The sequence below is a fragment of the Cyprinus carpio genome, chromosome B23, assembly GCF_018340385.1.
Source record: "Cyprinus carpio isolate SPL01 chromosome B23, ASM1834038v1, whole genome shotgun sequence".
In the NCBI taxonomy this organism is placed as follows: Eukaryota; Metazoa; Chordata; class Actinopteri; order Cypriniformes; family Cyprinidae; genus Cyprinus; species Cyprinus carpio.
Window position 1 is genome coordinate 9,312,873 of NC_056619.1, and position 12,659 is coordinate 9,325,531.

At 37.3% G+C, this 12,659-nt stretch overlaps 1 protein-coding gene across 1 annotated transcript; it reads right to left on the reverse strand.

Moving 5' to 3' along the window:
* Positions 1–1,778: 1,778 nt before the first annotated feature.
* On the reverse strand, positions 1,779–5,577 carry LOC109047943 (keratin, type I cytoskeletal 18). The gene is made up of 7 exons (XM_019065607.2): positions 5,060–5,577; positions 3,557–3,639; positions 3,303–3,459; positions 3,024–3,188; positions 2,795–2,920; positions 2,430–2,650; positions 1,779–2,284 (listed from the first exon to the last, which is right to left on the reverse strand). Exons 1-7 carry the CDS (start codon positions 5,489–5,491, stop codon positions 2,170–2,172), a joined length of 1,299 nt encoding a protein of 432 aa, XP_018921152.1. The 5' UTR covers positions 5,492–5,577; the 3' UTR covers positions 1,779–2,169.
* Between the last annotated feature and the right edge of the window lie 7,082 nt (positions 5,578–12,659).

Here is a 12,659-nt window from a genome sequence, read left to right on the forward strand (position 1 = left end):
AATCAGAAACTGCAGCTCTGTTTCCAAAAGCTGCATCTGCCTGCGGCTCACACTGACTTGTGTTTTGGCTTCTTTCAATGCTTCCATGTTCTCGGTCACTTGAACCTGTACAATGGTGATCTGTGCTAAAAAAAAAGAAAGAAATGTAACTCTCTGTTGTCTTTAGAACATAAATAATGAGTAAAATTTGCAAAGAGAAATTACGCCCCACTTTTGATTCATGCCAAGTTTTCAGTTCCTCCTGGTTCTTTAGGATGATCTTTTCATAATTGGCTCTCATCTTCTCCATGATCTTTGCCAGGTCCTGTCCATTGGGAGCATTAACATCCACCTGCACTCCTGACCGGTTGATTTGACTATAGTTCTGACACTTCCTAAAAATTTTGAGATTTGAGGTGCCACAGGGTTATATCTTGGGTGCTCTCCTGTTTGTGAACTACTGAATTCTGATCTATTGTAATTTAATATCCTTTTTTATGTGTAGTATAATCAAATGCATTTACCAGTTGATGTTGTTTTTTTAACTTGATGAGCTTCACTTTCAATCCTTTAACATCATTTTCCAGATGCAGTCGTGCCACTTTGGTGTCATCCAGCAGCTTTCTTAATGCATTTATGTTTGTTTCAACATACTGTCTTAGCTGTAGCTCATTTTAATACCTATAGACACATTACATTAATGGGAATTATTACAGGTGATACACATTTATGAAAAAACGTTGTGGATGTCATTGGACAACAATTTAGTACACAGGACAAAATTGTTAGAAACTAGTAATCCAATGGAAAGAAAATACCTCTTTGCGTAATTTATCAAGGGTGGTTTGGTAGTGACTATAATCCTTAGTGTCTGGACATTTTTTCCCCAAAACCTGGCGGATTTTCACCTCCAGCTCACTGTTGGCCTTCTCTAAGCTCCTAACTTTCTCCAGGTAGGAAGCAAGACGTTCATTCAGGATTTGCATGGTAACCTTTTCATAGGGATATATTTTTTATATTTGTGAGCTATAGGGAACTTTGGACTAAATGGTGCTATTTTGGACATTCATTGTGTGGACAAACACATTTGAAACATTCTTTAAAGTATCTTATTTTGTGTTCTGCAGAAGAAAGAAATTCACACATATTTGGGACAACATGAGGTAAGTAAATCATGACAATTTTCATTTTTGGTTGAACTATTCTCACCTGACCTCACTTGGTACTTTTTAAACAATATGTCTTTTAGAATTCATTTCAATTTGGGAAGATCTTATTTCAGATAAGTCCTAACATGGACAGCCTGTATATAATTGTTATGTTCATACAACATCTTACAGGAGCTCCTTGACTGCTGTCTGCCAGAACAAATTACCAAAGTCAATCCTCTTTTTTCTGTTCTCACGATATCTATGAATGACTCTCACAAATCACAGTGGCTGAAATAAATATCAAAGATGCCGACTTCCACAGCAAAATGTCTTATCACAACTGATATTATTTAAAGGGGTGGTTCATTGCGATTTCACTTTTTTAATGTTAGTTAGTGTGTAATGTTGCTGTTTGAGCATAAACAATATCTGCAAAATTACAAAGCTGAAAGTTCAATGCAAACAGATATATCAAAAACGGCTGGTAGGGACTACAACGAGTTACTTCCCGGGTTCGTGACGTCACAAACCCAGATAAACCCCCCTAAAAATTGGTGCCAAGAATGGTGGCACTTGACACCCAAAACTACCTTTGATCAGACAGATGGAATTGTCATATAACTTAATGAAGGAAAGACAATGCAAAGATTTGATAAAAGTGTCTTTTATTTGAAAGGACAAGACACGATGACAACAGCACAACATAAAAACAAAATGGGACAATAGATGATCATTAACAATCATTGTCGTTACAAAAATATGTAATAAAGCCTCAATTGTGTTCTTTGATCCTTAGTTTTTTGTTTTTTTTTTTTTGGTTGTAGTCATTAAAATGTTCATTTTTTGTTAAAATTTTTAAGTTAGTGTTGAAATGTGCTAGTTAAATCTCATTGCATATATGCTCTGAGACACTTACAATAAGGCACTTTGGACTAAATAAATATCTAATGTGTTAAGTCCAGCATGTCTTCAGATCATTTTATCATTGACCCATGAGGTTTTTCTGATGTGTTGTGGAGGTTGATCTGAAATTTGATGTTCAAAGATTCCTCTCCTTGGTTTCTGTGCTGGAAGACACCACCTTCCCATCCACCAGTGTCTGCGTAACTGTCATCACTTTTACCTTCTTTTGCTCTTCAAGAGCATCCTGGAGCCTGCATGAGAAAACATACCTGTTATCCACCATACAAAACAAATACTCTAGCAAACCTTGCCACAAAGTTTTAAAACCACATTACATGTCTACACAAATGGTGAACTACTGTGAAAAATCTCCATATGCTTCAGAAGAAAACTTACTTGAAGTCTCCGCCGTCCAGGAGTCTCCTGTAGGTGGCGATTTCTGCCTCCAGCTTCATCTTGATGTTCAGCAGAGCCTCGTACTCCTGCGTCTGGTGCTGGATGTTGTTGCGCAATTGTGTGAGCTCAGCCTCCAGCTGCATGAGGATGGTGTTGAGACTCTCGATCTCCATGTTGTAGCGCATTTCTGTGTCCCGCAGAGTGGCCTCCAGGGATCCTTTCTGAAAAATGAAAAAAAGAGAAGTTTGAGCAAACTTCACTGAGACAAAATCAAGATGTGATACTTGAAATAATACAGCTAATTTAATAAAAGGACTAGAAAGACCTGATGGAAAATGGCAATGGCTACAAGTAAACAAACTCACCAGGTTCTTCTGTGAATCCAGCTCGATCTCCAATGTCTGAATTTGTCTGCGAAGTTCGTTGACTTCTGTACGTGCACCCTGGAGGGCCTCTGTGTTCTGTGTGACTTGAACCTGAATCTCTGTGATCTGGAGAGAGCATAAAATTTCACATTAGCCCCAAAGCAGTGGTATTGATGTGTGACATTAACAAGACTCGATTTCAAGAAAGTGATTGTCTTTTGTAAAATACCTGAGATTCGTGCCAGGCCTTCAGCTCCTCCTGGTTCTTCAGGGCCATCTTCTCGTACTTGGATCTTATCTCCTCCATGATCAGGGCCAGATCATGTCCTTTAGGAGCATCAACATCCACCTGCACTCCTGACTGGGAGATCTGGTTACGAAGCTCCATTACCTCCTGTTGGGTGGAGAGACCATAAAATAAGTCTTAAAGCAACACCCATAATAGATTATGAGGTAGACAAATGTTTCCAGATGTGCTAATGTCCAGATGTGCCAGATGTGCACTCACATTGTCATGGTTCTTCTTAAGGAAGATGAGCTCTTCCTTGAGGGACTCAATCTCGCTTTCAAGATTCATGCGGTTCATGTTGGTGTCATCAATGACCTTTCTCAGGCCAGCAATGTCAGCCTCCACACCCTGGCGGATGGACAGCTCAGATTCATACCTGCAGGCACAACAAAGGTTAATGGTTGCTCTTCTAGGAAACAATGAAAGTTCATAAGGTCAAAATATTTGTTTTAGTTCACAGTTTTGTTACTCACTTGACTTTAAAGTCATCAGCTGCCAGACGGGCGTTATCAATCTGGAGCACTAGACGGGCATTGTCTGCAGTGGCATCAAAGATCTATAAGCAAAACAGAAATCGCTTGATTGAAACCATCATTGAACAATTTAATGTGCAATTATGACACATAAAACCTCACCTAACTTTAAACTGTTTTACAAATGTGTGTGATCTATAATGTGTAAATCACATGGTCACTGTATACCAAGCTGCAGTACCGTCTTCTGCTCTAAAGACTTAGTTTGTTTAGATAAGAGGCACTGGAGAACAAAGTTCATTTTACAGTCTGTTAGATAACCATTAACCAACAGCCATGTTGAAAAAGCAGCTGGTGTCTGTTTGACGGTTGTAAATTAAGCTGGATAGCAGGAAGAACAAGGGTTGAGCTGGATTTCCTGTTTTTTTTTTTATCCTAATGTACTTTATTTTGTAAATTCTTTCCATGTTTGCAAGCCAGCATATCCTGGCATCATGGAAAAGGGTGGAGACATATAATAGTTTAACACTAGTTAACGCAACATATTTTCCATATGCTAATGGGTGTTGGCTATGTATCAGCACTAACAATTGTCCTACTTTTTAAAAAATAAATAAGTTATATTTTATTATATATATTATATAATTTACTGAGCTTTTAAACTGTAAATTTCTTTTCGGTGCCAGATGACATCTATCTTTTCATCAGGCTAATCTCATGATTAATCCTATTTTCTTTTGTGACTGTAAGAAACCCTGATAAATAGGACTTTAATTATTTTAATTCAATATACCTGTCACTTTACTGCATAGCTAGTGATGAATGAAAAATCAATCATTCTGATAACACTGTCTAGTTATCAGTGACATATTAGCTTTAAAGTTCAGCTTCAAGATACAGTTGGTGTGAAACTTACTCTAATTAGTATTTTATCTGCTTTATGAACTTCTTTTCAAGAAAATGTAGAATAGCACTATACAAGTAGCTATGATATAATATAAGCTAGGAATATCTCTGCCAAAGTCTCACAGCTGGTGTCTGAACCCTCTCGAATTTTCCATTTCCCTTATGACACAGACAGACGCTAAAACATCTCAGATCCCGGAGTTTCCATCCACAGGGAATAAACAAGCAAGGATGTGTAACAGGACAAGAATAAATACAGGATGGAAATGCTTATTTACCGGAATACCGGCTGTAAGTTACGACTGCCATCCTGCAGAAACTGAGCCTCCCTCCCCCATGCCTTCCCCCTCTTTTAGTTTCACCAATGGTTTATTTTTTGGTTCTCCGCCTATCAGTGCTGGCCATCAGTAAACTCTCATTCAGCTTTAAATGACAAAGAAATCTCTCTGTTTTGTTAGTATCTGTCCTGAAACCCAATAAATGTCCACTAGACTGTTAATAACCACAGAGCAGTACAATTAGACTGTCACATTAAGTTCTTTATAGATGCTGTAAATTTTCTCTGCTCTTCTCCCATTCAAACTTATTCAAACTCACCTTCTTGCGCAGATCGTCAACGATGGGATGGAAGCGGCTGTAGTCGTGGACATCAGGACCTCTCTTCTCCAGGGCCTCGCGGATCTTCAGCTCCAGCTTGCTGTTGGCCTGCTCCAGGGTCCTCACTTTCTCCAGGTAGGAGGCCAGACGGTCATTCAGGTTCTGCATGGCCATCTTCTCATTGCCCATGATCTCACCTGTGGCTCCAGTGGCACTCACTTGGATGGAGCTGGACATTGAGGGAAGTCCAACTCCACTGCGGACACCTGAGTAGGAGGCAGAGGAGATTCGGGTTCCTTGACCTCCGGCGCCGCCATAGATGCTCGCAGCCCGGTAAGTCGGCACATTGGAGGTACGCTTGATGGACATCTGGGACATCTGGGACACCGGCACCTGGGAGGAGCGCACGCTGTAGCTTGTTCTCAAACTCATGGTCGCTGAAGTGAATGAACAGATGAGTGATTGAAGGTCTGGAGAGAGGTAGAGCTCAGTAACACAGCCAGAAGAGTGCACAGGGCATGAGGGACACTCTCAGGCTTTATGAACAAACTGCTTCTTGAAGTCCTGCCCCCAAAAGCCCCTCCCTTCAGCCAATCACATTCCTCCATGTCTAGAGTGTGCTTCTGTGGGTTCCGTGACTGGATTCCTTTAAGAAGTCTGTTATTACAAGTGGCTCCGTTTTTCCTCTCTGAAATTAGACAAAAATGTTCTTGACATCTGGATTTTTTTTTTTTTTTTTTTTTTTTTGAGTTTTTAAATAAGTCTTCATATTAACATTTTAAGATGTAATATGAGCATGAAACATATATGATAAAGATCTGCTAAACTAAAAAGTACAACTTAACATTACAAACTTAACATTACAATTAGGTTTTATACATCAGTATTAAGAAATCCTATAGTTAACTTAAAATAACAATGAACAATACTTTAAAGCTTTTATGAATTTAGGTTAATGTTAATTCATAAATATACTACATTTTTTGTTTTAAGTTGTATACATGAATATTACTTAATGTATTATGAAATAACCTAAATTAACAATGAACAATAGTTTATTTCTAAATGAACATTAATCCTACAGTAGATAGTTTGTGATACCTAATACATTGACTAATGTTGACAGTGTTACCACTTAGTCACACAACTTCTATTTAGAACTAAATTTTATTTTCCTATTAGAAAAAATATATATATTATAAATTTACATATATATATATATATATATATATTATATATATATATATATATATATATATATATATAATGTAGTATTAAATTTGCTGGTGCTATTGAGTAACTCCTCCAGAGAATCCAAACTTGTTAGACACTCATATTGAGAAATCATTATATTTAGCAATTTGTCAACTCGTTTTTTTTTTTTTTTTTTTTTTTTTACTGTAAATGAAGAAAGCATTTCGTGTTGCAGCTGGCTATCTTTCTTATCTTTCTCATCTTTTTCACTTAACCATTGCACTGGAACTGACGAATAGAGAAAATAGGATTAACCTATCACGCTTTTCTAGTTGTGATATCCGATCACCGAAAGGATTTTCCTGACTGCCACGCCTGCAAAAGGATGTGTGAACAAAGGAACAATTAGTCTGACTCCTGAGTACACATACATGTACGGACAAAGAAGTGAGCTAATCACTGAAACTTATCTGGACCCCCCTGTAGTTTTAAAACCATTCACACATTGGATTAGATCCATACCTTTTTGAAATAAGCTTCACAAAGATGAGTTTCACAAGAGAAAGCTGATACTGTGCCCACATTCCCAAATGATTTCCTTTGGGTTTGTAGGTTGTATTTTACTTTATTTAGACAGAAAGAAATTGCAAACTTTGGAAATACACGAGAGTTTTAAACTGCTCAAAATATGTCAGAGTGGTATAAAGGCTTTTATGTGTGTTTTCAAACAGAACAAACTGACCTTTTGTTTTTTTAAAAAAGAATTTTCCAGTAAATTCATTCTGTGGAAACTTTAGGATCTCACAAGCAGCCCTAAAACAGCCTCAAACAGTCCTAAAACTGTCCCAGGGCAGTCTGAATAAAGCGAAGCTAGATTGTGAGAGTGTTTGGCTGTGTATGTGTTATGTGGCCATCCTCCCTTATCCATTGTGTCGGAATGTGTTTGTTTGAGGCTGGAAGGGCACAGGAGGAATTTGATGTGAAAGAATGCAGATCAATGTTGAGCCCATTTCACTAAGCCCAGGCTCTCAGTTTGCTGTTGTCTATTTATTTGTACAGAAAATGATTCTTTTTGCTGTATCAGTTTTTAAAGAGGCTATAAACTCCATCATGCATGAAGTAGTACTATTTTATGTAGGGTTTTTTTTTTTTTTTTCATTTTTTTCTGAATACTTACATTTAGACTCTCCTTGTATGGTACTCTAATTTAATTATTTATAATTTTAATCATAATGTAGTGACTTTTTTTAGTTAGCTAACATTTTACAATAAGGTCCCATTAGTTAATGATAATTCATGCATTAACTTACATAAACTAACAATAAGTGATACCTTTTTTTAATCTTTAGTTTTAAAAATACAACGGTTCATTGTTAGTTCATGATGTCCAATAAATAATATTAACATACATACAACTTTTGATTTCAACAATGTATTGGAGAATGTAGAAATTAGCATCTTATAAGAATAATAAATACTTTAGAAGCATATTTCATTGTTAGCTCATGTTAACTAATATAGTTAAGTATTCTGAACAAATGGAACCTTATTGTAAAACATTACCAATATTTAATAACGCACAACCATTAAATGAATTTAAATCATTTTATATTGCTCTCTGTCCTATTCAGGGTGTGTGTGATCATCCTAAAAGCTTTTAATCGTTTTTCCAAATCATAATGTAATCAGTGCTGTGGGGTGCCAGATCCCCCATGTTCAACCCTTGTGGAAGATTGTGAGATTATTGCTTATGATGGTTATGATGGAGGCATAACAAAACAAGTGGGTGGTCCCTTCATAACTCATCTGGGACTTATTTAAGGTTTGTCCTCCCAAAAAAACAATCATTTGCGAAAATAAACATGCATGCACTCTCTCTCTCTCTCAGTTCAAAATTTTGAAAGACAAAGAAATTATTGCCTACAACATGAAGTGATCTGTTTGCGCATTACGACACTCATGGGAATCATAAGGAAATAAAGTTGAAAAATTGCATAATCTAATACGGGCGGGGAGGGAGGGAGAGGGGTCACCTGAGCACTGATAAAACTGAGTCATTTTACTATCAGGTGAAAGTATAAATGCCATATATGGGCATGTTTGAAATGTGCTCATGATATTGTGTGTTTGTACATCCGTTGACATAGCACCCGTGAGTAAATTCAGGGATTACTATTCATTTACATACCTCAACAAAGCAAACTTAATTCAAATAAAAACTGAAGCTAATGATGTCATTTCGTTATGTGCCGCATTGTATGTCGTACTAAGTATAGTTCAAGAAAGTGCCTTTTCTACATTGAGCAGGCGGATCTGGCCTATTTATTGGTTATTAATGCTGTCAGATAAAGTCTGATGAGTGAGTTATCATCATCTGAATGATCTTGGAGTTTGTTTGAATGAACTGTCTTGCATTTATAATGGCGTTTTGAATGAAAGAACTTATTTATCTAATCCTTTCAATCACAACACAAAGGATAGACAGTGACTGCTGCTTCTCCCAATCCCTTGACAACTCATCCAGAATCACAAAACCAACACAACTTTATTTGTTGTACATTACCGTTAAAAAAAGAGAAAAAAATCATGCTTTTATTCAACTGATAAAAACTGACAGTAAAGACATTTATAATGTCAATGCTGTTCTTTTGTCTATTCATCAAAGATTCCTGAAAAATGTATCACAGTTTCCACAGAAATCAAGAAAGCTGGTTGTTATCCAGAGCAAAGGAGTTGTATGTTCAGCACATAGTGTTTGATTTGATCACATCATGGTGGAGGTTTAGACTAGGTTCATAAGTCATATGATGGTCAGAAGGCAGTTCAGTCCTCAAAGCATCTGCATGTGAAATACACTGGGCTCAGCTCCAGTTTTCATGCATTTCTGATGCCAGCAGTGCATAAAAAACTCCAGCCACAGTCAAAACCATTTATGAGCAATATGTACAGTACCATCATCCAGGCTGGTTGTTGGAAAAAACATGATCATTTTACCATGAAATCAGATCGTTTTTTCCTGTCTAGGCAGATGATTTGCCCAGAGGGTGTGGCGCAAATAGTTTTTTCCAGTACCTTATCAGCATACTCAAAAATCTGTTTGCCTGTAACATTGACATAGTCATGAATTGTCACACAGTGAGTCAGGCTGAATCCGGTAGGTGTGGCATGTCTTAATTTTCAAAAATATCTTTATTTGTATTCTTTTTTTTATTTTATTTTAACCAGCTTTCCTCTAACGGCGGTAAGTACCATTATTTGTTTTGTTCTGCAACAATCTTGCAGCCTGAAGCATGAAATCTTTCCTTTTGTCAAACTACAAATGCCACAAAGTATGACATGCAGTTTGGCGACACCAGAGCTTGACACCTTACCTGGCTTTATTTTGTACACATTCAGGCGTGGACAAGAAACCACAAGATCCACGGAATGTTCCAGATGTGAAGGCACCTGATAAAACACATGGCAGATGTCTGATACATTCTTCAGATTTGAAACAACCAAGCAGAACAGACAGCAGTCAATCAGAGATGGGGGTGCAGACAGATCAAAAAGAAGGGGAGGTGTTGGGAAAGGTGGAGTAAGAAGGGTGGGGGCACTTACTGGATGTCTGATAGTGTGAGTAAGATGCATTGATTCCTGCACAGTACATTCCTCCAACTCTTTGTTCTGCTTCTCAGTAGGATCAGATATGGGAGGAGGAGAGTGAGGGGAAATGCTTTAGGCATGGCTCAGTCATCCTGTGTCTCATTTAAAATCCTTTTGCACTTTGAGCATCTTAGATAACGTGCAAAAATGCATGCACATCCCCATTTGCACATATAAAATGAACTGATGATCTGTTTGTATGTACAATAGTTTAGTTCTGTGTATGTGTGTATACAAACCCTATTAAGCCCCACATCCAAAGGTGTGCCCACATTAGGGAAATTTCATGGAAATTTCATAAACAAAAAAAGGACTGTTTGTCATTTGACAATAGTGAAGATGAAACATAACTCACAACTCGTATTTTCTTAAGCAAGCAAACTTTAACCTATTGTGAAATATGCCTAAGGATGTATTTCACCCCCTTTACAGGTTGCATGGATTCCTACAGAAAAATGGTAAATGTGACCGCACCTTAAGGGTTCATTCGCATAGAATGTGTTTTTGTGTAAAATGCAGGGCAGTGCTGTTGAAATGAAAATGGTCTAGAGATGAATTTTTAAACACTGAACTACTTTTAACAGTTTTTTTTAAAACAGATTACATACAAACACTGAAAAAAAGCAAAGCGGAATGCAAAATGAAGAATGATAACTACAACAAAAACTATAATATTTTTAATAATCACTCTAATTTTAGCACATTAGTCCACAGCACTGATATAACAATAACATCACAGAGAAATTATATTGTTGGAATCAACTTTCAGAATTTTTTTTTTTTTCTCAAGCTGATGAATGATTAAAATATTAACAGCCAATCAGAATCCATCCTACTTTAAAGACCTCAAGCATTTAAATTGGCAGACAATAAAATGGTAGCGTGCACTTATAATAAACAGAACAGAATTGTGCACTAGTAGTTTTCTTTATGGTTATTGTTTATGGTGTCAACAATAATGCTGTTGCTGCGGCTTTTCTACAGCTGTTGCTTTGCATTTTCTCTCAGTGTTTATTGATATACAGTTGCTAGGGTGTTCTAGGGTTGTTGTTTACTGGCTAAAGATCCCAAAGATCCCAATCCAAAGTCTTTTATTCCCGTCCATAGATATGCATCAGACTTTCCCCTTCAGTGTAAGCCTGTAGGGGGTTTTTCCACCACTTGTATCACCCACCAAGTGGAAATCATACTGTACATCCACTGACTTAGCAAATGTCTGAATGCAGTACTTTACATACAGAGGTATAATACAGCAATTTGTTCAAAGTGCAAAATCAGGGGCATGGAAAATCACCAGCAAATTAGTGTGAAGAATTCCCCCCCTCTTATGAAATGAAAACTCCGGTGATAGAGATCCCCAGAATTTTTAAACACTGAACTACTTTTAACAGTTTTTTTTAAAACAGATTACATACAAACACTGAAAAAAAGCAAAGCGGAATGCAAAATGAAGAATGATAACTACAACAAAAACTATAATATTTTAATAATCACTCTAATTTTAGCACATTAGTCCACAGCACTGCTATAACAATAACATCACAGAGAAATTATATTGTTGGAATCACTTTCAGAATTTTTTTTTTTTTCTCAAGCTGATGAATGATTAAAATATTAACAGCCAATCAGAATCCATCCTACTTTAAAGACCTCAAGCATTTAAATTGGCAGACAATAAAATGGTAGCGTGCACTTATAATAAACAGAACAGAATTGTGCACTAGTAGTTTTCTTTATGGTTATTGTTTATGGTGTCAACAATAATGCTGTTGCTGCGGCTTTTCTACAGCTGTTGCTTTGCATTTTCTCTCAGTGTTTATTGATATACAGTTGCTAGGGTGTTCTAGGTTGTTGTTTACTGGCTAAAGCCCAAAGATCCCAATCCAAAGTCTTTATTCCCGTCCATAGATATGCATCAGACTTCCCCTTCAGTGTAAGCCTGTAGGGGTTTTTCACCACTTGTATCACCCACCAAGTGGAAATCATACTGTACATCCACTGACTTAGCAAATGTCTGAATGCAGTACTTTACATACAGAGGTATAATACAGCAATTTGTTCAAAGTGCAAATTCAGGCATGGAAAATCACACAGCAATTAGTGTGAAGAATTCCCCCTCTTACGTAAAAAAACTCGCTCCAAGAATACATTCCCAAGGCAGCAGGAAACAACATTCACCTTCATGCATACTTTTTTTTTTAAAACCACGCCACTGTTGCTGTTGTTGGGGTTTTTTTGTGTTTTTTACACAACATTTTTCAAAGGTGTGTCGCCTATAGATGTGCGTGTCTTATACCAGCAGCGCAGAGGCGCCGGCTCATTAATAATGTCCAGCGTACTGAGACCGAGTTTTTACTATATATACCAAACAGAAGAAGGGAGGTGCGAAACGCTCAGTGAATGAAAAGAACCTCTGTGTTCTTCTCAAAGGCCCACAGCAGCTCACTCACACTCAGTAGCTCTTAAATTAGCGAAGACTATGTGTGTGTGGAGGCATGGAAAAACGTGTTGACTTATGAGTGAGAGAATATTTTCAGCCTTTGTGTTGAATGATGAATTAGAAGCACACTAGGAAGAACTTTTCGTGCACGGCTGTGACATTTAGGCGAACAGTGGTATCTTCACCCTGTCTGGATTCTTCCCTTTTTATAAGGTCATAAAATCCTGTCAGATGATTCAGTGTTGCATTCATCTGGCTGGGACCCCACAGTCTTATTAGCCAGCATTCTTGAAGAGACCACTGCATAATGATGTTTGACAG